This window comes from Rosa rugosa, chromosome 3, assembly GCF_958449725.1.
Source record: "Rosa rugosa chromosome 3, drRosRugo1.1, whole genome shotgun sequence".
Classification (NCBI taxonomy): domain Eukaryota; kingdom Viridiplantae; phylum Streptophyta; class Magnoliopsida; order Rosales; family Rosaceae; genus Rosa; species Rosa rugosa.
In genome coordinates this window covers 56,749,852-56,776,375 of record NC_084822.1, presented here as the reverse complement: position 1 = coordinate 56,776,375, position 26,524 = coordinate 56,749,852, and the positions used below count along the sequence as shown (strand labels likewise).

Sequence of the window (26,524 nt, the reverse complement as noted above, 5' to 3'; positions counted from 1 at the left end):
AGAGAGAGAGAGAGAGAGAGGGTCGTGCGGCCCAGAGAGAAAGGGAGGAGAGAAAAAGAGAAAGAAAGAAAAACCATCGGAGATGAGAGAGATGAGGAGAAAAGAAGAAAATGTATTTGAAATGACATTTTTAGCCCCCAAAGTGGGCCCCTCAGTCAAAGTTAACGTTCAAATTGGACGGAACAAATGAAATTGGACACGGCTGATTGAAATTGAAAACACAGAGGTGTTGTTGATCAAATTAAAAAGGTAGAGACTGTCATGATGTTACCCCCAAACCTCATAGTACTAAACTCTGAAATTTTTTCAACAAACAACTCCTATTATCTCGAGCAGATTTATAACCCCTTTTTTCTATTGGATTTTTTTGATAAAATAATTAGTTTTTACCTCGCACCGCCAATTAGCGGGCTCGACGCCCGGACTTGAAGGTGAGAGACCATGTGCAGCGCAGTCAGCTCATCAGCAAAAACTCCATGTGGCAAACTACTAGGCCACCGTCGAACTAAAACATACCGGAATTCCAGTTAAAAAAAATACAAAAAGATATCAGAAATAACAGGCCTGGGTTTCGAAACCTTTATCGAATGGCAAACCTTCCATGCACGCCTTAAAAGCGACCCTTCGTACGTGCTCACCCAGACTGGGATTTTCATACCGTCTATTAGGCGCACGTGTCACCCAAACCCCAAGGTCCTGGTCCACGTGTTACCCATCACAGCCTCCTTATATTTTCGCCTCCATCTCCGCTCCATTTAAGCCACAAATCCGCTTACACTTTCAGACCCTAAAAAACGAGACCCCGAATTCCTGAGATTACCTGTTTCATACTATCGGATTGATAGCCGGATAGGATTTTGTAAAGTGAATAAGCCCTAATTTCGGCTATGGAGACTGAAAACCCATCCAATTTCAGTTACATGGGGCGGAATTTCAGTGATCTCAGTATCGGCGACAGCTCCTCTGCTTTCAGTGACTGCAACAGTGACAGATCCGGCGAGTTCCAAACGGCGTCGTCTCAGAGCCGGCGGCTCCTGATGGCCTGCGCTTCGGACAACTCCGACGATCTGATACGTCAGCTGGTCGGCGTCCTCGAGTCCGGTTCGATTGAAGAGCAGAAGCAAGCGGCGATGGAGATCAGGCTCCTCGCCAAAAACAAATCGGAAAACCGCCTCAAAATCGCGGAATACGGAGCGATACGGCCGTTGATTTCGCTCTTGTCTTCCTCCGATCTCCAGCTCCAGGAGTACGGCGTCACGGCGATTCTGAACCTCTCGCTCTGCGACGAGAACAAGGAGCTCATAGCTTCGTCGGGAGCAATCAAGCCTCTGGTCCGAGCGCTCAAGACCGGAAATCCAACCACGAAAGAGAACTCCGCGTGCGCTCTTCTCCGTCTATCTCAAATAGAAGAGAACAAAGTCGCAATCGGACGGTCGGGAGCGCTTCCGCTGCTGGTGAATCTTCTAGAGAACGGCGGAATTCGCGGCAAGAAGGACGCGTCGACGGCTCTGTATTCTCTATGCTCGGTAAAAGAGAACAAAATCAGAGCCGTTCAGGCCGGGATCATGAAGCCGTTGGTGGAATTGATGGCGGATTTCAGTTCAAACATGGTGGACAAATCGGCATACGTGCTGAGCGTGCTGGTTTCGGTGCCGGAGGCTCGAACGGCGTTGGTGGAGGAAGGCGGGATTCCGGTACTGGTGGAAATCGTGGAGGTTGGGTCGCAGAGGCAGAAGGAGATATCGGTGGCGATATTGCTGCAGCTGTGCGAGAATAACGCGGTCCACTGTAACATGGTGGCCCGCGAAGGAGCGATACCTCCCCTGGTGGCTCTGTCTCAGTCCGGCACTAATCGCGCCAAGCAAAAGGTGAGAGGATTTTCCGGCTGCAATATGCCTTGTTCGTTTTTTCCTTTTTTGGGTCAAACCGGTCAGCTGGTCGAGGAGCCAGAGCTGGCTGACGCGGCGTTGGCTCTTTTTGAAAATATTCCCGAAATTAATGGGTTTTTGGGTTTTGCTGTTGAGCCACGTCGGTCCGGTTGCATTAACGATCATGGCCCACGTATAACTGCCATTCTTTATTTAAATTTATTCACTTTGGGATAAAATACTAAAAAATGGAAAAGCGAATCCCAGTTTCTTTAATGGCGTTAGGCACGTAGATCAGGGTTAGAAATGTCATGTAGCGGGTGGAGTGCTGGCCCGGCCAGTCAGCCATTATTGATTTTTAAAATTTAGTTATGTGTTTTCTATTAGATTTGTATTGATGGTGTCTCATGGGGTGTGGTTCTGTTTGTCGTTTTGTGTGTCTTTATGGGGACAGGCGGAGACATTGACAGAGCTTCTACGGCAACCGAGATCCGGCAACGTCGCTGCACGGGCGTGAAGATGATGTGCTAGTGTAAATTCCCATTCTGTCCCCTCATGGCTCCCTTTTGCCATGCCCATACCATGTAAGATTTGTACTCACACAAAAAGGAAAATACGAGAAGAAGAAAAAATCAATGAACGAAAACTTGTAAATATCTTTGTGACGGGAGCATGTTGTAAAATTTGTGATAAAGTATTGGAAGTGAGCTGATGAGTTTGGTTTTGCCTTTTTGGCTTTGTTGTTTATTTAAGAGTGATGTGTCCACTGAGGCTAAAGTTTTATTTTGCTTAGTGTGTCATCTCTTATCTCTGTGTAAAGTGTGTTATATTTGCTGATTCGAAATGAGGAGTTTAGGAGAGCATAAAAGATAAGGAAAGACTGCTAATAGGGGTAGAGGTCCTAAACTGAGTAGGCTCCTGGTGTAATGAGGAGTTGATTTCGTCTGATTATAAAAGAAAAGAAAAGAAAATATGATGAAGGAAAGAAAGTTGAGGCCTAGTAAAGAAGAAAAATTGGAAGAAAAAGCAGTGGGGACTGGGGAGGAGTCTGGAAGGTTGTTGGTGCGTGTTTTTGGTTTGGAAAATCAGTGTTCTTCTTATTCAAAATCCACGAGGTACGCGTGCATGAAGACGATGGCCAGTGAATTATGACTCTTTATTTTTTTGAAGTGATTGCCGCCACGTGTGAGAGTTACAGTTATTTTAGCAGTTGGTCGTTTAGTCCCATCGATGATGGGCCCGGGGTCCCATTCTCGACCGCTTATCATCTTCGAGCAGCGGCTTTGGGTTGGCCACTTTTGTTGTCTCACGTTCATACCATTCATGAGCGTTTTTGTTTATTTGTCTTCACTGTTTTATAGTCCCGGGTGAAAGGGATTTGATTAATCTCTTCCAGTTTTGGGGGTGACATATAGACTGAGATTGGGGCCTGAGGTTCCTGGGTTTGAAATGTGCGATCAATATGCAGTCGGCGGTCTTAATCACATGTAGATCAACGTTAATCAAAGCACGTCATCTTCACTGTCAATAGTATACGTGAGTGTGTTCTAAAGTTTCGGAGTATTAAAATTTTAAAGACATGGATGCTTAGATTAGTTAAATACGTGTTTCACACTAATATATTACATTTTTAGAATTTTAATTATTTGGAGCACTAAAAATCTCTCGTTGGTGAACACTATATTCACAAGGTTTTTTTTTTTCTTGTTTTATAATTTCATACAAAAAAATATGTTATAAAGCTGTTACACTAGTATTTTTCGCAAAACCTAAAACGATTTTTGCCCATTATCACTCGTAGCATCTAAGGCTAGTCCTTACAATATTCTTCCTTGTGAAAAAGCTAGACCCTATAATGAGCAAACATGGTGTGTGAATAAGCTAATAATTGCATCAAAGTTATTAGGTTCTCACATGAATTTAGGCTAGCTAATGCATCCAGAGACTAATTTAGTCACTTAATTTCTTGACGTGTAGGGGACCAGATGCCTCTAACAGCAATCAACCTGAAGCTTAGGTAGGAAAAGGCAATTCAAATGTGTGTGATGTGTGCACGAGTTGGACCGAAGAAACTTGAAAGGTTGTCCTAAATAGAGATTATGGGTCCATTTCTACCTGTGAAGCTATGAATAACATGCCTAAAGCAACGGAATAATGGACATGGGTCCATAATTAATATATAAAAACGCAAGATATTCAGTAAGTCTTTCAAATTGGTCAACTTATTTGGTTAAACTTCTTCATTTGCTTAAAACTTCTACACATCATGAGAAATGGATTTGGTTGGATCATAAGTTTGAAAGTTTCTGTAATTATAAATGTCTTTATCGAGGACTGTTATGCCTCTCTACCAAGTATATTTATTATATTATTATGTTCTATTTTATTTAGACAATAATAATATGAACTTGAGAATAAACTTTCCAATTTCATTAAATTTCACTTAAAATGCATATATCGATTAAAAAAATTAACACGTTACAGTTACGGTACTTTTGATCAACAAAAGTGTAAGAAATATACACAAGAGCACTAAGATTAGTGATAAAGAGGGCTTCCACATCAGTGTACTTCTCTGAATCTTTGCTCAACTGATCCCACATAATTCAATTCCGTTTTCAAGTGCTAATGATATATATAATGAGAAAGTTGCAACGTCAACATTGCAGAAAATTGGGTGCGATGTCGTTTTGGAGGTTCATTAATGGCATCAGAAGCCAGAAGGTATTTCATAACTTTCATGTTTATGGCTTAAGAAAATGACCGAGTCTGCTCGAGTCATGCGGCGGCGATGACTATCTACCCACCTACGTTATTGGTCAAAAGGACTTCATCGGCTGTAGTATGCCTTAAGCAATTTCATCTTTTTATCTCTTGAGTATTATTAACTTTGCGGTGGTAAAATTAATTATGAATGAGAACTCCTAACCAGCCCCCCAATTTTGACCGGATGAACTTAAAGTCAGCTTCATATGATTTGACTTTGTGTATATGAAATCTCTTGCGCATGATCATGATATAACATATTAAATGATATTATGATCTAGATAGTGAATTTTAGATTATGAACAACGAATATATGCTAAAAGTAAGATTAAAACTCATTCAAAAAAAAAAGTAAGATTAAAACAGCAATAAGTGTGACTGATAAACACTATGTAAATCACTGATTCAATTCTCACTCGCATAATGAAAATGGTGAAATTGATACGGGGTTGGGGAGCGACTAGAGACTGAAAAACTCAAGAATGAAGTGGTGACTAGGTATCCGATCTATAAGTCTGGCCGGATCACCTTGACACGTTAGTTATATATAGGATTACAGACTCAGAGTCATAGTGTTCTAAGCAAGAAAACATTGTTACAAATAACGGCCAGCAGTTCAGTACCGGCGTATTTATGTAGAGCATCACATGAGTTTGTGATCATTTTTCTTATTCTTAAAAAAAGGTTGGTTACAACTGGGCCTCTGTGGTCAATATGGTAGGCTAAGTCCACTGATCTTGTCGGCTTATTATTGCGCTCAGCCCATTACCTGTGGGTTTTCAATTTCATGGCTGGCCCATTACTGTACTCCTTTTTCATGTAAATAATTAGACACTACATATACATATGAAGACTAATTATGTTAGGCTGAGCACGTGGACTTTGTTATTTGGCATTCAAAATTTGTACGGATTTGAATACAAAAACTGAAATGCAGCACAGTGTCTTCATGTGCCAACGCTAGTATCCTTGTTGCAGAAGCTACTGCTCTTAGGGATAGCTTGATTACGGTCAAAGACAAAGGTTTTACAAGAGTTGAAGTTAATGGAGACTCGAAACTGGTTATTGATGCAGTTAATGGAGTGGTGATTCCACCTTGCGGAGGCTGCTCAAATTGATTGAAGACATTAGAACCATTGCCACTTCATTTTCTCAGATTTCCTTTAAACATATATATAGGGAATCAAACTTTGTAGCTGATGTCATTACAAATTTAGGACATGATGCTGCTTCTCCTATGTCTTGGAGTGATAGGGTTCCAATTGAGGCTTTTAGAGCCTTAATATTTGATGTTTGTAAACATTGGTTGCCCAAGAGGCTTCATTCTTTAAGTATTTATCTTTCCGTAAAAATAAAAAAAATAAAAAACACAATGTCTTCCACATAAACTCTTTAATTTGAGACAGTGTCAACATTATGGGATTCGTAGAAGGAAAAAAAAAAAAAGGATTTCATATTTTTCATAATCAAAAAGTTGCGATGGTCATGGGATATTTCACTCATAAGTTGTGATTTGAATTTCGGAAATGAAAGTTGGATGATGCTGGCTTTTGTTATTTGCATGGGATACCAACTATAAATATACTTCAATAAATAATTAAGGGGGGTGAAATTTGCACACCCAAAATTACAAACCATACCCCCTTTCATTTTTTTAATAATATTTCATCCCAAATCTTTTTATACTTACTAAAATACCCTCAAAAGTCAGATTTTTTTTCCCTTCTTTATGGGTCTTTTCTTCCCCCCCCCCCCTCTCTCTCTCTCTCTCTCGTTCTCTTCTCCAAAATCACAACACTCTTCCTCTTCTCTCTTTCTTTTCCAGACAACGAGAGTCTCTTCTCTATTGAAACACTCACAACCGTTGGAATCCCAGTGTCTTCATTCTCCTCCTCATTATCATTGTCCTCAGCGGAAGAAACATTTGGAATATCGACAACCACTTTGATGATTTCGCCATCAAATTCTCTTATGAGCATTACGGTCTGCTCTCCGGCATTGTCTACTATTTCAAAAGGAAACCCATATGCAACCTCCTACCTAGTACGTGTCACATTACACAAACTCATTACTCAATTACTAATTAGGTAAAACTTGATTCACTGAAAATCCAATTCAATATAGAACAACAGTACTTCAATTGGGGGAAAACTATTGCAAACCCATGCCATTACTCAATCACTAATTATTCAAAACTCAATTCATTGAAAAACCCACTTAAAAATTAAAACAAATGAAAACAAAGATGGCTAATTTATACCATAAATGAAATTTGGGGAAAATAAACTGTAACATCCCGTATTTTCACTTACCCGTTTATTAGTCATTTGGACGGTAAACGACAACTACTCTCACTTTTTACTCTAATTCGGTATTTTAGTGGCCCTAAAAGTTGACTTTTTGATCGGGCCAAAATTTGAGAAAACTTCCTTCTTGAAAGTCGTAGAGGACGTTAAACCGAGTCCGTGGACATGTGATACACCTAAATCGGAGTTCGTATGCAAAAGTTATGAGTGAATTACGAAAATTACTGTTCATGGTAAATTTTTGATATATATGGAAAGTTACCCGGGTAGGTTTCCAAAACCGGAAACCCACCCCTCTTTCTCTCTCCTCTCCCCCGACTCTCCCCCTTTCTCCTTCGGGTTTTCTTCCTCCCCCCGATTCCCCACCGTCCGGCCATCAACCGGCGAGCAACCGGCCACCACAGGAGCGCCTCCTTCCTCCCTGCATCCTACCGGCCTTGGGTTGTGGCGATTTGGCCCAGAAACCTCGAATTGAGGCAATATCGTTCCCGGCTACAGTTTGGAGTTTCGCCGATTTCCGGCGATTCCGGCCACCTCCGGTCACCAGACGGACATCGAAGGCCGGGTTTTTGACAAGGATCATTTCCCCTAAGGTCTTGCAGTCCGATTTGCAGTGTAGAGGGAGAATTGATCGAAACCCAATTCTAGGGTTCTTGGAATTCTGGGTTTTCTTCACCGGTTCGATTCGATCATTTAAAGGTAAAATTGTGAGATGTTGTAGTTGAATGAATGGTTGAGTTTGTTGAGTAGAAGCTACTGTCCAAATTTGGTGGCCATCAGAGGTGGTGGCCGCCGGCGCGTGGGCCCCACTCGCCGCCACTGTGGGTGGCGCGTGGTGGCGCGTAGGGCTGACATTTAATTCCAATTTTTAGCCCATTAAATCCTATTAATTGTGTAGAGCTTGTATGTGAAATTTGGTAATTTTTGGAGAAACTTAGAATTATTTATGGATTTTGAAATTTAAGGTTTCGATTATCGAATTACGAGAATCAGACCGTCGGATATCTCTCGGTTCTGCCTTGGAACCTTTAAATTAACGAATTGGTATTAGTGGTATAATTTGGGCTAAGTCCGAGGAGAATTGGGAGGTGAAATTATGAGGAGTTGATTTTAGGAATTGTATTAAATTATTGAATAATTATTCACGGAATATAATTGTGTACAGGACGACGTACCGAGCTATTGCTCGATGACGGAACACGAATGCGTGATCGTCGGAATAGTACTGTGAGTGGACTTTTATTTTTAAATATTGATGCATGCATTTATTTTCTTAAATAATGCTCTAGTTTTATTCATATTACATTTTGAGCAAATGAATTAATTTTCGGAATTTGATTTCGATTTATATCGTGGTTTTGCTTTCAATAATGAGTTCAAAGGTTGGTTATGATTTATAATGTTATTTGACGAATTACTTATTTCTGAGGTAATTTCCGGAATTAAGTATATTTCTAATCGCCGATTTAAGCTCCTGGAAGATTTTCAAGATGAGTTTCGATGGAGTTGGATTTTTCTCATTTATTTTTCGACTTTCGGTTTTGGCATTGGGAGTGCCTAATTAATGATTTTGGATTTGGTTTGTTTCTTGGAGATATTGAGAGATTTTTGTTGGAAATGGGATTTGCTTTTACTAATTTCCGGTTTTGGTTACGGATTTGAGAATATTTTGGCGTGTGGGACACGCCGTCGATTTATTCCTATTTCTCACTTATCCATTTTGAGATTGAGAGTAATCTTGGCGTGCGGGGTCACGTCGTTGAATACATGGTTTCTATCTCGTGTGAAATGTGGGGAAGCTACATGGATTTACTGGTTTTCGATGATTTTTTCCTCACCATACGCGGGTTATGTGATTAGGTCTCCTCCTCACTGACTTTGTGTTGGTGAGTGGCAGTTGAGGTAGCTTGTTCTCCTCCTCACCTACTTTGTGTTGGTGAGTGGCAGTAGAGGTGATTTATTCTCCTCCTCACGTGGGTGGCAGTCGAGGTTATTTGGTCTCCTCCTCGCACAATCTATGTGTGAGTGGAAGTTGAGGTTATTAGTTCTCCTCCTCGCACAATCTATGTGTGAGTGGCAGTTGAGGGTAGGTAGAGCCTGGGAGGCTCCATTTCCCGTATGGTGATATCTCTTCCCCATATCCTATCATTTCTCGACTAGCGGGGCCTAGTCTGATTTCCGTGTAACCAGCGGGGTTGGTCTTATCCTGTTGAGTATTGGAGTTTCGATCTTTTTTCTCAGTCGTTTCTGACTAGCGGGGCTAGTCGGTTTTTCTTGAGCGGAGCTTCTCGTGATTTGTTTTCTAAATCATTGCATGCATCGAGAGTTTTTAAGGAAATAAATGGGAAAAGTATAAAATCTCTTTCGTTTAGAATTGTTTATTTTTGTCCACTCACACTAACGTGTTTCCAATACTTTTCCCCTGGGCCCTTCGGTTTCAAATGCCCAGTTTGCAGGCGAATTAGTTGAGGTCGGGCGTACACGAAATTGAGGCATAGTCAGCAGCATGGCTTCCGCATCTGCCTTTGAATTAGGTTTTCCTCATATACCTTCCTGTTTGAATTGCTCTGATTACTTATGGGATTTATGTTATTCAAGTTGAGATATGTGTTTTGTGAATTGGAGATTGATGTTGATTTGGGGAGCAGGGTGGCTCCAGGAGCATAAGGATGATTTGATTGAGAAGTGTAAATGTTTTCCTACAGGTTTGGGTAGCCCATTTTAGGGGAAGTTCCGCCAAATTTTTGGCAGAATTTCTTCTAAGGTGGGCCCCGCAGGGTCACTTCGGATTTCAGGGTGAAATCCGGGGCGGGTCCTGTCTTAAACACAAACTGAAATTATGATTACAGTTGTTCATAATCCTCCAATAGAGCCATCATGGCAGAAAAACTGGAAAAGCCCAATTCGAAGTGGCTCAATGCTTGTTCATTTAGTTTGTTAAAGTAGTTTCGCACCAATTTGAAGGTTTTAGAAGGCGCCTCATGCGCAAAGAGAAGAATAACAGAGGAAAGCGAGTTCGATCTCTCCCGGCCAAACGCTGCCGGCGCTCCCGCCATTGAGTTTCGGTCCGGAGAGGATGGTGATCCGGAATAGATTGGCAGACGTGTGGTCCAGGGATGGCGAATGGTTGTTTGATCTCGGAATGGGTAGATCGATTTCAATCTGTTCTTCTCAGATCGGGGGCGAGAGCAAGCGAGAAGACGCGTCGGGCTGTGATTTGCCGGCAAAGGGTTCTGGCATCACCGCTGCAACCGGAATCTGGGCAGTGGCTGAGATTTCGATCTCATGGCATAGATGAGCCCAGAGATCAGGTAAAATTGGCAAATCAAGATTTTGAAAGCAAAGAAGAGGAGATGTTTGGTTGTTTAATCACGAGACAAATCAATATTAAGAGAGATTGACAATCAGAGGAAAATAATCTAATTAATGTAAAGGTAACAAAACCAAATGAAGGATATAATTGTGTGATAAGAGAAATGGGAAGATGATGAGAAGGAAAGAGAGGTTCCACCGAGAGAGAGACAGAGGAAAAAGATGTAAGAAGTCAAAAAGTTATGGTTGTAAGGGCAATGTTGGAAAGAAATATAAGGAGAACAAAAGAAATTATTAAAATATTAAGAGGGTGTGTGGTTTTTAAAAATGGGAGTGCAAATTTCACTCCCCATAATTAATTGAAGTATAAGTGCAATTTAAAAAAGAACATATAACACTAGGACATGTGTTGAGTTTGTTGAAAAGTAATAAGGTGAAACATTATCTACAAGAAGAGGTGAGATATTAGAAGCAATTCAAATAACATGTCGGTCAATCTTGTGTACTTTTATGCTTTATATATATGCTGAATCATATCTATTGAGACTATTGAGAAGAATATGGTATAACATGTGGCTTCTTTTGAGCATAAGCTCTTATGTATGTGGAAACATGATATGGGTAAATGAATTCTAACAATTTTTAAATGAAAAAAGTTTGAATCGAATTAGGCGTGGCTTTGCAAAACATATTGTGAAATTTAAATAAATAAAAAAGTGTACCACGTCTTTTTTTGAAACGAAGTGCACCACATCATTAAATGAAGAAGATAAATCATTAAAAAAGCCATTAGGCCTTTCTCTAATCCTAACGAAATATTAGCATTTGCGTCGACAGTTTCGATTTTTTTTTTTCTTTTTCAAGAAGCGGAAATAGAACTAATTCAACGTACGTCCCTGAAATTTTATAATCAATAAAGCAAAAGTCTCGTGATAATACAAGAAACTTAATTACATAATTTTTTTTCATCAAATTATGTTGCTTTAATGCTTAAATCATACCCTTACTTTTTAGTGCTCGTATGACATTTAATTTTTATTTTTAATGAGATCATGTTGGAGATTTCTTTTGTTACATATGCTAGGAAATTTTAACGACACTATAATTTTTTATTTTTCTTCAATTCTCAATATTTATAATTTCACCAGGAAAATGAGAAATTCACGACGACAATTGAAAATTGAAGAGATGCAACAAACTTATTCCGCACGAAGATTAACGAGTCCATATAACTATAAGAAGCAAGTAGAATTATAGATTAAAGCGAGATTCCAAACCCAAAAGAGAAAAAGAAAAGAAAAAAAAAAATCGTAAGGCACAAGAAAACAGAAGAAAAAACAGAAAAGAGGCCCAAATTGACAAAAGAGGGACATATCACCACGTGATAATCACATGGAGATTCTTATCCTTCCGCAGGTCAAATAATCCAAAGTGGAAAGAAAGCCCAAAAGGAGTAACGTCCACAGGATACTAGCCACGCGTCATCAACCTCCAGCCTTATTGTAATTTCCTCTTCTAGGGACCCACACATAGTTGAAAGTGGGCCAAGGCGGGCACACATGCGGAGTCGGGTACTATTATTACGATGAAAGAGCATGGCGGAGCCTCCGGGCCAACAGACCCGGCGCGCTCAAATGCGGCAAGTGGCCCTCCGTTTCGAGCATAACGATGGTGTTCCGGCCACCCAGATGCTCTTTCAGGTAATTCGCCACCGAGGCAGGGACAGAATGGTCTTTTGTCGTCTGGATTATGAAACAGGGTACCCGGACAAAGCCCAAAAACTCCCTCAAGTCGCTGTTGAACACGGCCCGCGAAACGAAGAGCGAAATATCGGGGCGCATGTTGAACAGGGTCCGGCTGAACTCTCGGACCGCGGCAGGCACGTCAGCTCCAACGGCGAGCGGCGCGAAGCCGTTGACCCACGCCGAGTAATTCGCCTCCATCGCCGTGAACACTTTCTCAATCTCCTCCTGCTCGAACCCTCCGTGGTAGTCCCTGTCGTTCAGAAACCTAAACCACAAGTAGGCAAATCACTGTAATCGAAACGGTCGACATTTTAGGGTATTAAATTTGATCAAATTGATTGTTAATTACCTTGGAGAAGCGCCGATGAGGATGAGCTTGGAGAAGAGCTCGGGGCGGCGAATGGAGGCGAGGATTCCGATCATGGCGGAGACGGAGTGGCCGACGAAGGCGCACTTTTTGACTCCCACAGCGTCGAGAATGTTGAGCAAGTCGTCGACGAAGGCGTCCAGGTTGGTATAGCGGTTGAAATCGAAGTAATCGGGGTTGACGCTTCCGGCGCAAACGAGGTCGTATAGAACGATGCGGTAGTTAGGTTTGAAGAAAGGAAGAATGCGACCCCAGGCGGACTGGTCAGTGCCGAAGCCATGGGCCAGGACCAGGTACTGCTCGCCCGACCCGGTTACCCGGACATTCAGAGCTTCCAAGATTCTGGTGTTGCTGGGCATGTTTGTAGAGGGAGGTGAGGCTAATAGACTTGGTCTTTTGTGTATGTGGGAAATGGGAATATTATGGATTGGTTAATAATGGCTACTGTATGTGGTTGTGAGTTGTGAGAAAATTAATGGGGAATAGGTTATAGGTAGGCGAGTGATGAGTAGGTGTGTGCGTTTACTCGTTTAGTTTGGTTTCTGGTGCTTTGGAGAGTTTGGTATTTATATTGCCAAGGAAGTATCTGTGGAGAAGTAAGATATTGTGACAGACTTGTTTCTATTGTATCCCACGCTGCTTTTACTTTGCATTTGTCTCTAAAACTTAGCGGTGTGTTTTGTAGTGCCCTGGAGTTGACAGTCGTTGGATTAACCTATTGTGTATATATATATCGCAAATAATGATTAATCTAACGACTTTTGACTCTTCCACTTAAGAGTTTCAATACTATTGTGTATATACACAATAACCTATTGTGTATATATATATCGCAAATAATGATTAATCTAACGACTTTTGACTCTTCCACTTAAGAGTTTCAATACTCCTCGAAACTTCGAGGTAGTGTGAAATTTTTGGAGCTTAGCTATACATCTCTGACAAGCTTGTCCTTGAAGCTATGTATGATCTTTTTCATAGTCGTGGCCTTAAAAGCTGTGGCCCATGTCATCTTAGCTGAAGGATACTCCTTCCTCTCTGGATTATCTTTTACAATAATATTAGCAATGCGTTAGATTTTGGGGTTGTTGAAGTAGCACAATCATGTAGGGCTTGTTGAAATAAGGGAAACACAGTGCCAGGAGTTAAGGACCTTCATGCCAATTACTAGTGTTAAAGATTTTTGTGTCAATTTTTCGGGGTGAAACGAATTTTGGCGTATGGGCCTATGGGGTGTTATTAGTTGTATTTGGACAAAAGTTAATATCTCTTACCATGCAGTTTTTCTCTGCAAGATATAAATCGGAAAACACCACCACTTGCAGAGGCAATTCATACGTTTTCATAGGGCTTTATGGCGACATCCCAGATGGTGATGGTGTTTGTTGCAGCCAGTACTCAATAGGCACCAAGTCTTTCAGGCAAATGATTCTTAATAATTTGGATGTAGCTTAATTAGTCCAGTATGAGTGAACCAGATAGTACTTCTATAATTGTCTGAAAAGCCCAGCTCATGGAAGTACTTCTATAATTGTCTGAAAAGCCCAGTTCATGGATAGGAAGAAGTTTCGAAACAGGTGCGACGTGGCGCTGGTGGCACCGCTGGTTGATCGATGTTGGCTACAGACAACTGGGTGCCCTAGAACGTACGTACATAATGATTGATTAGGGTAAGGTACAAATGCTGGAAAGCTGTCGTACTTGAACCATGATGACGATAATAATGGACTTGTGTGAAGCACATTAGCAACTGATCAAGTTCTGGACTAGAATAAAAGATGGTTGTGCAGCACATGAAACATGCCAAGCGCGCCCAGCAGTACTGTCATAAGATAAGGCAGGTCGATCATTGATCTACAGGAAGACATTCTCCCAGCTTTTATTTTTATTTTTATTTTTATTTTTATTTTTTGCATTTTCTCTTTTTGGTGTTATATTAGGGGGAATCGAACCTCATAACCCTATTCCCTACCCTCCCTCGATCACGACCGAATCAGAACCATAAATTTCCATCCTTCTGTGGATGAGTCTGATGAGTAATTCTCAAATGAACAGATCTAGGCACGAGAGTAGTCCAAGAGCAATGAACAATGGGTTAAGGTAGAATCTCCAGCTACTCAGTATAAGCTAAACCAGCATAGTATTTTAAATATTTTTGGTACAGAGAGAAGAATCAGATTCAATTTCTGAATGGGGGTAGCCTTCAATCCAAAAGAGCAAAAAATATACTGCAAAAATAGGGTCCAATTCTCGTTGCCGCATCCATTAACTCTGGTCTGTGATTGGCTACAAACTTGACATTCTCCATTCATTTTCTAATTCTCCAACATTTTTCCACAAAACTTCACTATCTTTGACAAAGATTGCTCATGCCAAAGCCAAAGAAAACCCTCTCTTTCTCTCAGAGCAGGCTGTCATAGCCCCTTTTACCAGGAAGGAAGCAATGCATGACTGTTGCCCTAACCAGGTGGATTAGCATCCACTAACATCAATTGAAGCTTTATTAATCAGGCTAGCTAACTTCCATCAATGGGATAAAGACATCTGTGAGCGAGAGAGGCCATCAACGATCATCTAGAAAGATTAACACCGAGAGTTAATTGGGTTGGGTGACCCGGGTCCCCTTTCATACCTAACAATGACGTACGGATAAGAATCCAATATGGTACATACGTATTGAAATACATGTATGTATTGTGGAGATGGACAAGGCAGCTCGTTGGATGGTTTGCATTGGTTTGGTGACTCGGAGTCTAGTAAGGATTATCATGATGAGATCTTATCTACTTGGCTTTTGGGGGGTTCTATCATTTCTCCATCTACTTTTGTTATTAGCATCTTCCTCGTATTCTCTCGACTCCTGTATATCTCTGCCTATAATGGCATACCTATCTTTCACTCATGGCTGATGGGCCTAGCTAGTTAGGGCATTATCATTGTTGTATGCATGAAGTCCTTAGTTTCTTTACTATTTATATGTGGGCAAAAAAGTTTATCGTATTAATGTTCCTTCTCTAATTATGGTGCGATTGACAATCAACTTGAGGCTTAGGTATTTCTCAAAAAAAAAAAAAAAAAAAAAAAACTTAGGTAATATGCGTAATCATCGATTAGTATTTGGTTATTTTACGATTTTACGTATAATATGCTATCAAAACCACTTTTGAGAAATGTGAAACGACACACTACATACATTTTTTAATTATGATTGGAATTATATATATGTTGTGTAATCATATTAATCTATATATTTCATAATGATGTAATATAATAATGTGCAATTTTAATTCCATCAAGTGATTTTCTACAAAAGTAACTTTTAGCATGATAGAACATAATGAATTCTTAGTGCTTAAATTATAAAGTTGACATACCCAATGACGAAGTAAAGAAATCACGTAGAAACAAAGAGTTTAGAAATATATATTTCAATAGTGGAATAATGTTGCACTTAAAATTATTTTCACTTTCCACTATCCTAATTCCTAAGTGACTTTAATTACATGTTACATTGGATGATGCAACGGATAAATATAATATGGTATGAGCAATATCCACAATATCCTCTTTATAAAGCCATCATAGTTTATAAAGGAGAAGAAAAGTGTGCTCATTGTAGAACCCAAAAGAGTTTATAAGTAAACCAACCCAAGTCCTCTATTGATTCCATGTCACGTCGGGAAAAGGCTGGTTTGGATAATTCTTATTACATGGAATGGAAATTACTTGAAGTCATTTTTGGACATAATCATTAAAAACTATGTATCATAAATCCATTTGCTTTTGAGCTTTGTTCCATGCCCATTGATATCACTCCATGTGCCTAATTAGTTTCCCCACTTTTCAATCAGAAACCAAACCCCATACAAATACTATTTATCATCAATTAACATGGATGATAAAGAAGTCTGAGATTTCCTTTTCTAAGGCACGCGTGTACACTCTTTTGCCTCCCACTCCGATATTGCTTTTCCAAGCTTAGTGGTGACTGGTGGTGACTTTGTACATGGTTGCATTTTCAGATTTCGCATGAATCTGATGGACTTGGATAAGGGAGACATAACATGTCACGCGATGTAGTACTTGACTACTCATGAGGTATGACCAAAACCAATTTCCTCGCAAAGAATTTAGGTCGACTATTGTGTGGCTCGACAGTGCGTCGATCACCAATTCACTGTCGACCCATGTAGTTTCTATCTTCATGTGTTTTGGAACATTTGATGAATCATGCAAATTTCTAATTTGACCGTAATTTTACTATTTCACGGAACATGAGGACTTAAAAAGTACGAACGTGGTAATCTTCATAGACGTCTAATGGTAACTGAATATCATAAAGAAAATGACTTGAATGAGCGCTTGTTTTGGTTACCATCCATGGATGGATGTTTGATGGTATTTGGGGTTATCTATATAAGCATATTGTCATCAAAATATAAGCATCTTTAGAATCCAGCTTACTTAAATATAGAAGATAATTGACATGAGAAGCATATGTAATTAAGAAGTACTTCTTACTTCGCACTTATAATATAATAGAGATTATAATAGTTCTCTAATGAACTATAAGATTACGAGTGAAAATATTCGTCATTAGAATTTGAAATATTTGGAGTCCGTTCTTTATATACTAATTAATTATTTCTCATGTACAGACTCAATGTCTATTCTTTGTACCGACCTACAAAACTTGTGTGAGAAAGTTTTTTACAAGTATTATTGAACAAAACAGATCCTATACATGAAAATTGTTGTTGTACGTTCTTGTGGGTTAATTCGCTGCCGCCACATAAGAACTTGCATGATTGAGTGAGGATCTTTCATTTCGTCCTTCTATCAATACATAATGAGATTTGTCTAATCCATCGATAAGTCAATGTGATTTAACCTATAAATTAAGAAGATGAATATGTGTGATGTATAACGTTGGCAGTATCGACTCATAAGATCTCATATATGGGTCTAATTCTTCATCAATGTGATTTGCAAGTGCGCGCATGCATTGTTAGTATATGTACGTCCACACATTCTTAGATGGCCTAGGAATCAGAATAATATTGTGGGGTTTCCATTTTGTCCCTGGCTTACTGTTCTTATTACTGTGTTATCTCTTAGCTGACGATTCATTTTATCTACAACATTTGCCTCTCAATGTTCGACCTATCAACAAAAAAAAAAAAAAAATGTTCGACCTATTAAGTAATTAGTGATTTGGTATCATAATACTCGCTTTTTGAGTAAGCTAGTTTTGGATTACTATGTGATACAACGAATAGCTGTTTTAAGTGTACAAAAATGATTAAATATTTAAAGAACTTGGCCAAATTGACTGACAAAAAAACAAAAACAAAAACTTTACTATGTGCAGTTATCAAATTATCAACTACAAACAACTTGTAGTCTAAAACTATATAATTATTTTTTCTAAAATTGGAGTATGCATCTTTCTCTCATGAGATTAGACTCGAGACTACTGCAAAATTTTGTTTAAATTTGTACTCATTTGAAAGTTTTATGGTGCATTAACTTATTAGTACGTTACCTGTAGATTAACTCTCTACAGTCATAGACTAGCTCATTAAAGCTTTAAACTAGCTCGAAATTCTAGATTAGACTTATCTACTTGCTATATCGATATATCAATATATCGGAAATAAACTTCATTTACAAAAAGTGGACAAGAATAAGGTTATGAACTCATTCAAAGAGGAACGGGTGAACTTCCAAGTTTGGATGATATCCATTGCATTTGTCTTCGATCTGGGCCTCTTGGCCTCATTCGAGCAGAGCTACGTCATGGCCCAAATATGTTGGATTCTGTCATCTAAGGGGTCATGCAAACAAAATAGAGAAAAATAAAATTTGTGTCCTAAGTTTGAAGATTGATGGCTTCTTTATTTCCTCAAGAACAACCAACCTTGTAGAAGTCGTTTCGAAATGTATCCGATATGGGAAAGCGTTTATTTTTCAGGCCACTCTTTGCAAAATTTTAATCATCATCCGTATATTTTACTACTATCACACAAATACATATATAGTTTTAATTACTGTTTGATAATCGAATATTTATTTATTAACAATTCTCAATTTAGTTGACAGTTTGCAAACTGAGTATGGAATCTAGTCTTGAAAACAAATTATTCGAACTACAAGACTTCACTGCAGTGTTTTTATTTTATTATTTTATTTTTTTAAATAAAGAGCTGGCGCGGCTGACTTCAAGCCTTGATTAATAAAACTGCCGAATATAAGAGAGACATTGAGCCTAAACCCCTAATTACAATAAACATATAAAGAACATCCTGAAATGATACCGGGAGTCTCTACCAAATGTTCAACTAAGCACCAAGTACCAAAGAGTGCTCTAGAGACTACTCTATTTGATTTGACATTGCGGTGACGTAACCGAAAGATAACTCGATATATAATGCGATTACAACGTAGCATAATTACTAAATTCATAGTTTTCATACTATGTTGCCACCGAAGATAAATTCGACAACGCTTAGCTTCACTCTGCCGCTAGGCAGTAGCGACTATTTGACAAAGCAAAAGACTTGCCTCCTACATAGAGCAGACAAGGCTCTTTGAGTGCAAACACAGGCATAGAGCCTTATTAGACCTACACAACAAGTGTAGAGACTTATTACTAGCAAACAACTTAACAAAAAAAAAAAAAAAAAGACAGCCAGGGCAGGGCCCAAGAATTGAGCCCATACCTAAGCCCAAACTAAAGGAGCAAACAAGCCTAGATCTTGCAAATCCACCGAAGATAGCTGAATTAGCCGAGAAAGATGGTCACACACGATCTCTTTGGAGTCTTCCCTGCTCGGCTGCTCAAAGGTATAACAATTTTTTTTAAAAATTTGCAGGCACATGCCTGCACGTCAACTACCAAAAAAGCACGAAGGACCACCCAATCAGCTTTATTTTTATACATTGCCCAATGACTCACCATTTCCAGGTTTCCTCACCAATTTGGTTGCCACTATCCTAAAGTAAGTTAGTCTTCATGATTCTTCTGCTTTAGAGTCTTTGAAAATTAGTACTAAAATATTTAGAACATGAAAGATGTTTATAGAATTTATGTCATTCTAAACCAGCGGACGTTTCAGACCAAACAAAAGAAGAAGAAGAAGGTGTTGGTCTGTTGGACTATGGAGACAGTGTGGTGTGGCGAACGATATCTTTGAAGACGAAATGGGTCGAGAGGAATTGTCCAAAATATGTCTGGCACTTTTGTTCTTGGTTTACATACTAGATTTCTTTCCTTTACTTTTAAAACTTTAAGACTGATACATAATGACTTCACCTTCAAATTTCTTAAAATTTGAATTTTAAATAAGAACGAGGACATGAACTCTTTTTTTTTTTTTTTTTTTTTTTTATTAAAATGGGGTTGGTGCGGCTGCCCTTAAGGCTTGATGTCGAAGCATCTTATTGTTAAAATTAGATGCTCGAACCATATAAAAAAACAAAAAATACAAAATGAAATTGCATAATACATGGGGGGGAGGACATAGAGCCTGAACCCCATATTTCAATAAACATACGGAGAATATATTGAAATAATACCAGGAGTCTCCCTAAAATCTATGTATTCTAACAAACACCAATTAGCAAAGAGTGTACGAATGGTTACTCCATTTGCTTTGACATAGCGGTGATATACAGGAAAAATAACTCTATAACGAAGAAGCATCATTACAAATAGCACAACTTTCCCACTATGTTGCTGCACGGAAATAAATCCGGCGATACTCAATTTCATTCTGCTGGGATTGCATCCATTTGATCAAGCAAATAGCCCGCCGCCCGCTAAGCCAAACAAGACACACAGAATGTGCATTCGCTATACCAAAAAATGGTTATTGCTGACATAGAGCCAGTACTAATTAAAAATAGCATACATAACAGACAAGAACTTTCCCTCGTTTCAAAAAAAAAAACAGAACTTTCCCTTTTTTCTCTTTTGTTCAATTGGTCTGTCACGATTCTACGGTGTAAAACGCGTCTATGGCTTTATTATCTTCGTTTCCAGAATTGTAGCTCAGAATAAAGCCATATTAAATGGCATAATCCTGAAAAAGTAAATGAGGCCCATATTCTTTCTATTTCCATCCCCATTGCCGAACCCCACATGCCCTAATCGCGAATCTCGTTCACCCGCCATTATATTATAAACTTCACGCGGCTATCTTATTTAAAAAAAAAAAAAAAAAAAACTCGCTCCTTCACGCGCTTTAACCAACTACTCCATATGTAAAATGGTCGTTGAAGCGTTTCGATTTCCGATCGAAGTAATGGAGCTGAAGTCAACGCTCATTCTCTGAAAGTCTCCGTTCTTAGGCTTTAACCATTTTGCCGTAGGAAGTAACGAAGAAGAAGAGAGGATTGGAGGACCTAGTGTGGTTTTCAAAGGTCAATTCCGGTCGTTTTCTGCCCGTAAATTTGACTAGACTCAAAAGCCGTCTTCCACTTTCGTACAGCGGAATATTAAATCACATCAGACGGAATCCTGGAATTTGATTCAAAGGTAGTACACACGCCCTTTGATTTCTTATTGTGGCGTACTTATTACTGCCTCTGTGTGTGTGTGGAATAAAATATAATTAGTGTTGATTGCAGAGAGCCGGAGAGTTTAGGTTTGGGTGAACAAGAAGAAGAAGGAGATGGAGAGCTATTTGAACGAGAACTTTGATTTGAAGGCGAAGAACTCATCGGATGAGGCGCTCCAGAGATGGAGGAAGCTCTGCTGGGTTGTCAAGAATAAGAAACGGAGGTTTCGATTCACTGCTAATCTCGACAAGCGTTCCGAGGCCCAGACTCTTCGACGCTCTAATCAGGTTTCTATTTTCGCCTTGTGGATTCCTTACAGCTTCTAAATATACAGTTGCTTTTGGATCCGTAGCATAGTATGCTAGAATAGATCGATCTATCTCGTTCTTTAGGTTGCCTTCTCTGTTCGGCCGTAGATTTACACGTTTTGGTTGTTGATAATTATAATGGAAAGTTGTGGCTGATCTTGAGCATGTATTTTGATGTGAAGGAGTGATACTTCGACTAAGCCAGGGTACATATATTACATGATCACCTTGCTGGTGTTATATGAAAATGCAAGATGATGAGCTCTAGGTGGATGCTATTCGCAGTTATTTTGGCTATATTATTGCTTTCCAACTCAGTTTCAGCAAATTGGACTGCAGTAATTGAGTTTACGCTGCATGTTAATGAACATAAGTTCGATTTTGTCTTGAACTGGAGCTTCTTTATCATGAAATAAACATGGACAGATGCGCATTTCACTCGAGGATTATCTTGGATGAATAGAAATGGCAATCCTGCCATATTTTATGTATTGATAATGCTACTTACTGCCGCGAAAAAATATTAAATTTGTTACTCTCATATAATAAACTGATTTGTTTTTATCACCATTCCTTTTTCTTCGGTCGAAATAATAGGAGAAGTTTAGACTTGCAATCTTGGTTTCGCAAGCTGCACTTCAGTTCATCCAAGGTAAGAATCTTCATCAACTAGGTTTAAGGTTGGTTATGTTTATAAAACAAAAAACAGCACAGTTCTGTTTTATTCATCTTTTTATATGTTTTTCAAATTTGATCCAACCTTCTCTGTGTGCAGGACTAAAATTTTCCAGTGATTACACTGTACCTGAGGAAGTCAAAGCTGCAGGTTTTCAAATTTGTGCTGATGAGTTGGCATCCATTGTTGAAGGTCGTGATGTGAAGAAGCTCAAGATGCATGATGGTGTTATGGGTCTAGTAGGCAAGGTTGGAACATCAATTGTCGATGGCATTTCAACCTCTGAGCAATTGATCAATGCAAGAAAGGAAATTTATGGAGTTAATAAATTCACTGAGAGCCCATCTCGGGGATTTTTACTATTTGTATGGGAAGCCCTTCAAGACACCACCCTCATGATACTTGGAGTTTGTGCCTTTGTCTCTCTGCTTGTTGGGATAATGACAGAAGGATGGCCAAAGGGTGCCCATGATGGACTTGGAATTGTTGCGAGCATTTTGCTTGTTGTATTTGTGACTGCTACTAGCGATTATAAGCAGTCCCTGCAGTTCAAGGACTTGGACAAGGAGAAGAAAAAGATTACAGTTCATGTTACTAGAAACGGATTCAGACAGAAGTTGTCAATATATGATTTACTTCCTGGTGACATTGTTCATCTCAATATTGGAGATCTGGTCCCAGCTGATGGACTTTTCGTTTCTGGCTTTTCTATGCTGATAAATGAATCCAGCTTAACTGGAGAGAGTGAACCGGTTAATATTAATGATGTAAATCCTTTTCTCCTCTCTGGAACTAAAGTTCAAGATGGATCCTGCAAGATGCTTGTGACTACTGTTGGAATGAGAACCCAGTGGGGTAAATTGATGGCTACTCTTACTGAAGGTGGAGATGACGAAACCCCCTTGCAGGTGAAACTAAACGGTGTGGCAACTATCATTGGTAAAATAGGCCTGTTTTTTGCAGTAGTGACATTCGCTGTATTAGTTCAAGGATTGTTCAGCCGCAAGCTTCAAGAAGGATTAGTATGGTCCGGAGATGATGCATTGGTAATTTTGGAATTTTTCGCTATAGCTGTTACAATTGTAGTTGTTGCCGTTCCTGAAGGTTTGCCTTTGGCTGTAACATTAAGCCTTGCTTTTGCCATGAAGAAGATGATGAACGATAAGGCACTTGTCCGACATTTGGCTGCTTGTGAGACAATGGGATCTGCCACAACTATCTGTAGTGACAAGACTGGAACACTAACAACTAACCGGATGACGGTTGTAAAAACTTGCATTTGTTTGAAAATCAAAGACGTGGCTAGCTCTGTGAAATCATCTGACCTCTGCTCTGAAATACCTGATGCTACTTTGAAAGTTCTACTTCAGTGCATATTTAACAATACTGGAGGAGACGTTTTTAAAAACAAAGATGACAGGATTGAGATACTGGGAACACCCACTGATGCTGCTGTTTTGGGATTTGGGATGTCACTAGGTGGAGATTTCAAGGCAGAACGACAAGCATCAAAACTTGTGAAAGTTGAACCCTTCAATTCTGTGAAGAAGCGGATGGCTGTTGTTCTACAGCTTCCTGAAGGTGGCTTCCGAGTGCATTGTAAAGGTGCTTCTGAGATAATTTTAGCTGCATGTGACAAATGCATGGGTCCAAATGGGGAGGTAATTCCCCTTGATATAGCTTCCATCAATCTTTTGAATGGTATCATAGAACAGTTTGCTAGTGAAGCCCTTAGAACTCTATGCCTGGCATACATGGACATTGGAAGTGAGTTCTCTGCTGAGAGTCCTATTCCTGTCAATGGATATACATGTATAGGAATTGTGGGTATTAAAGATCCAGTTCGTCCTGGTGTCAAGGAGTCTGTTGAGATTTGTAGGTCTGCTGGTATTACTGTCCGAATGGTTACTGGTGATAACATAAACACTGCAAAAGCAATTGCAAGAGAATGTGGAATTTTGACTGATGGAGGTTTAGCAATTGAAGGCCCAGTATTTCGTGAAAAGAGTGAGGAGGAATTACAAAAAATTATTCCAAAACTTCAGGTACATTTTCTCATCTTTCTTACCAGCCAATAATGTGAAGCTATTTGCACTTTTCATATAAATAACAAGATGAATGATAAGAGTATATATTTCTTTACTTATGGCTCAAACTGAGCCTTTAGAAAGACATCTATCAATCATTGAAGTTGGTTTACTTCTTGGTTGGTGAGAAGTGATTCTTTTGCTGACCACAGTTTGATATCATTGTATGAGCAGGTAATGGCTCGATCTTCGCCAATGGATAAGCATACCCTTGTAAAACACTTGAGAACCACTTTTGGAGAAGTTGTTGCAGTGACAGGTGATGGTACAAATGATGCTCCAGCACTTCATGAAGCTGATATAGGACTTGCAATGGGAATTGCTGGAACTGAGGTATATACCAATATGCTGTGCCTTGTTGTGTCAGGGAAAAGTCCCTCCTTTGTTTCTCTCTCTAGTAACAAAAAGCTGCACATTTTTTACGACCACTTTAATCTCTTTTGACAACCAGCTTATTTATTTCTTCAATACTTCTTTTGAAAACATTCAATCACTTAAATTTCTTTGCCCACAGAGGTAGTTTTTTGTGTTACAAGTTCCAATATTCTGTTCAGATAGTATTTCATTGGAAACTATAGTTTTGACAAAATTAGAGCAAACTAAATTTTCATACCAGAAGAATGCTGAATCACTGCAAAATGATGGTGCTAAATGTAAATAATATTGGATTTGATACCGAATGATACAAAGAAGAAGTGTATCCTTCCCCCACAGCAGTGATTTTATTTATTTATTTTATTATTATTATTATTATTATTTTTTTATAGCAGTGGAGTCCCAGGTTCACTATTTTTAGATATATGTGATTGAGCATGTTCTAAATGTATCAGGTGGCTAAAGAGAGTGCTGATGTGATAATTCTGGATGATAACTTCTCTACAATTGTGACCGTGGCTAAATGGGGGCGTTCAGTTTACTTGAACATACAGAAATTTGTTCAGTTCCAGCTAACAGTTAATGTGGTTGCTCTTGTAGTCAACTTCACTTCAGCATGTTTAACTGGTAAGCAGATTGCAGCATGTTCATTTCTTGTATGCTTTGTATTCTTTATCATGCCAATCCTTTGATGTCTTGACTTTTGTTTTGGATTTATAATGCTCCTAGGAAGCGCTCCCCTTACCGCTGTTCAGCTTCTCTGGGTCAACATGATCATGGACACTCTAGGAGCCCTTGCATTAGCCACTGAGCCCCCTAATGATGATTTGATGAAGAGAACACCAGTTGGCAGGACAGGAAACTTCATTACTAATGTGATGTGGAGAAATATCTTGGGGCAGTCGTTGTATCAGTTTGTGGTAATATGGTATCTGCAGACTAGAGGAAAAGAAGCTTTTCAACTTGTTGGCCCAGATTCAGATTTGATATTAAACACCCTGATTTTCAACTCATTTGTCTTCTGTCAGGTAATTATTCATAATTTCATATCACAAAATTTGACTCAATAATACAGTTAATACTGTATTTCTTGATTGATTGGAGTATTGGTAACAGTAGGATTCAAATTCAGGAAATGACTACTCATCTCAAGCTTTAGGGCATGCATGCATGTGATAGTTTATTATTGCTCCCGTCATTTTCCAAATACATAGTCTAACTAGTTGTGTCACAGTAATCATGATATTTACACCACATCCATTAGAGATAATGGTGAACATGCTGCAAATATGGAGAAAAGAAAACAGAGTATAATGATATTTAGTTCCTACTCTTTTCCTATATAGTAACTTTTACATGGGATAACTGTTGTCTTCTTTCAGGCTTTCAATGAGATCAGTTCTAGAGAAATGGAGAAGATCAATGTCTTCAAAGGCATACTGCAGAATTATGTGTTTGTGACTGTTCTCTCCTGCACTATAATCTTCCAAGTCATAATCATTGAGTTCCTGGGTACATTTGCAAGCACATCTCCTCTCACTTGGCAGCAGTGGTTTGTCAGTGTTACACTCGGGTTCCTGGGCATGCCTATTTCAGCAGCTTTGAAATTTATTCCTGTGTGATGAAACTGGATCAATCAAAACTGAATAGGTACTTTGATACTGACCTGTGGACGAAGGTTGTTACCCCATTACATGGTTCAGATTTTGTGGCATCATTTCAAAGATCAGTCTTGTCGTGTAAAAAATCTGGAAGTTAGCCAAGTTTAAGGCTAAATGATATCCTCACTTCTAAAAGGATGGTGCCAAATTTTTGTAAACATGAATCTGCAGTACATTTCATAGCTATCCTAACTTCTAACTGGCGGAACTTCTACAAGGATATTAGTGTGTTTACAGATTCAATATTTTGTTTGATCTTTCATTCTTTTCGTGAAGTGAAGCTCTTGCAAGTGCTTGTAATTTAAACAATTTTTGCTTGAATTTCTGGTCGTAAAGATGTACCGCCTTGTCGTAATACATCACCAAAATGTTGGGCCAGACCGGTAGTATTTTTAGCCTCAACTCCTCAAGGCCTTTCAAAGTGAGTCGCACGTAGTTAAGTAGGATATGCATGAGTCTCGACATGTGGTAATCATGATTAACGTGTGATA

At 39.2% G+C, this 26,524-nt stretch overlaps 3 protein-coding genes across 5 annotated transcripts; 2 read left to right on the top strand and 1 right to left on the bottom strand.

The window, feature by feature from the left end:
• Positions 1 to 743: 743 nt before the first annotated feature.
• LOC133736880 (U-box domain-containing protein 4) lies at positions 744 to 2,615 on the top strand. The gene is made up of 2 exons (XM_062164482.1): positions 744 to 1,868; positions 2,323 to 2,615. Exons 1-2 carry the CDS (start codon positions 888 to 890, stop codon positions 2,383 to 2,385), a joined length of 1,044 nt encoding a protein of 347 aa, XP_062020466.1. The 5' UTR covers positions 744 to 887; the 3' UTR covers positions 2,386 to 2,615.
• Positions 2,616 to 11,481: 8,866 nt separating this feature from the next.
• Positions 11,482 to 12,915, bottom strand: LOC133739676 (probable strigolactone esterase DAD2). The gene is made up of 2 exons (XM_062167460.1): positions 12,347 to 12,915; positions 11,482 to 12,262 (listed from the first exon to the last, which is right to left on the bottom strand). Exons 1-2 carry the CDS (start codon positions 12,721 to 12,723, stop codon positions 11,833 to 11,835), a joined length of 807 nt encoding a protein of 268 aa, XP_062023444.1. The 5' UTR covers positions 12,724 to 12,915; the 3' UTR covers positions 11,482 to 11,832.
• A 7,669-nt stretch (positions 12,916 to 20,584) lies between these two features.
• Positions 20,585 to 26,308, top strand: LOC133740467 (calcium-transporting ATPase 1-like). 3 transcript variants are annotated; one of them, XM_062168424.1, is made up of 8 exons: positions 20,587 to 20,903; positions 20,996 to 21,213; positions 21,832 to 21,886; positions 22,010 to 23,955; positions 24,172 to 24,330; positions 24,828 to 24,999; positions 25,102 to 25,400; positions 25,755 to 26,308. In XM_062168424.1, exons 2-8 carry the CDS (start codon positions 21,040 to 21,042, stop codon positions 25,992 to 25,994), a joined length of 3,045 nt encoding a protein of 1,014 aa, XP_062024408.1. In that variant the 5' UTR covers positions 20,587 to 20,903; positions 20,996 to 21,039; the 3' UTR covers positions 25,995 to 26,308. The 3 variants fall into 3 exon arrangements, with proteins under 3 accessions (XP_062024407.1, XP_062024406.1, XP_062024408.1); XM_062168423.1 differs by having other exon boundaries at positions 20,585 to 20,903; positions 20,984 to 21,213; positions 21,832 to 23,955; XM_062168422.1 differs by having other exon boundaries at positions 20,586 to 20,903; positions 21,832 to 23,955.
• Positions 26,309 to 26,524: the final 216 nt, after the last annotated feature.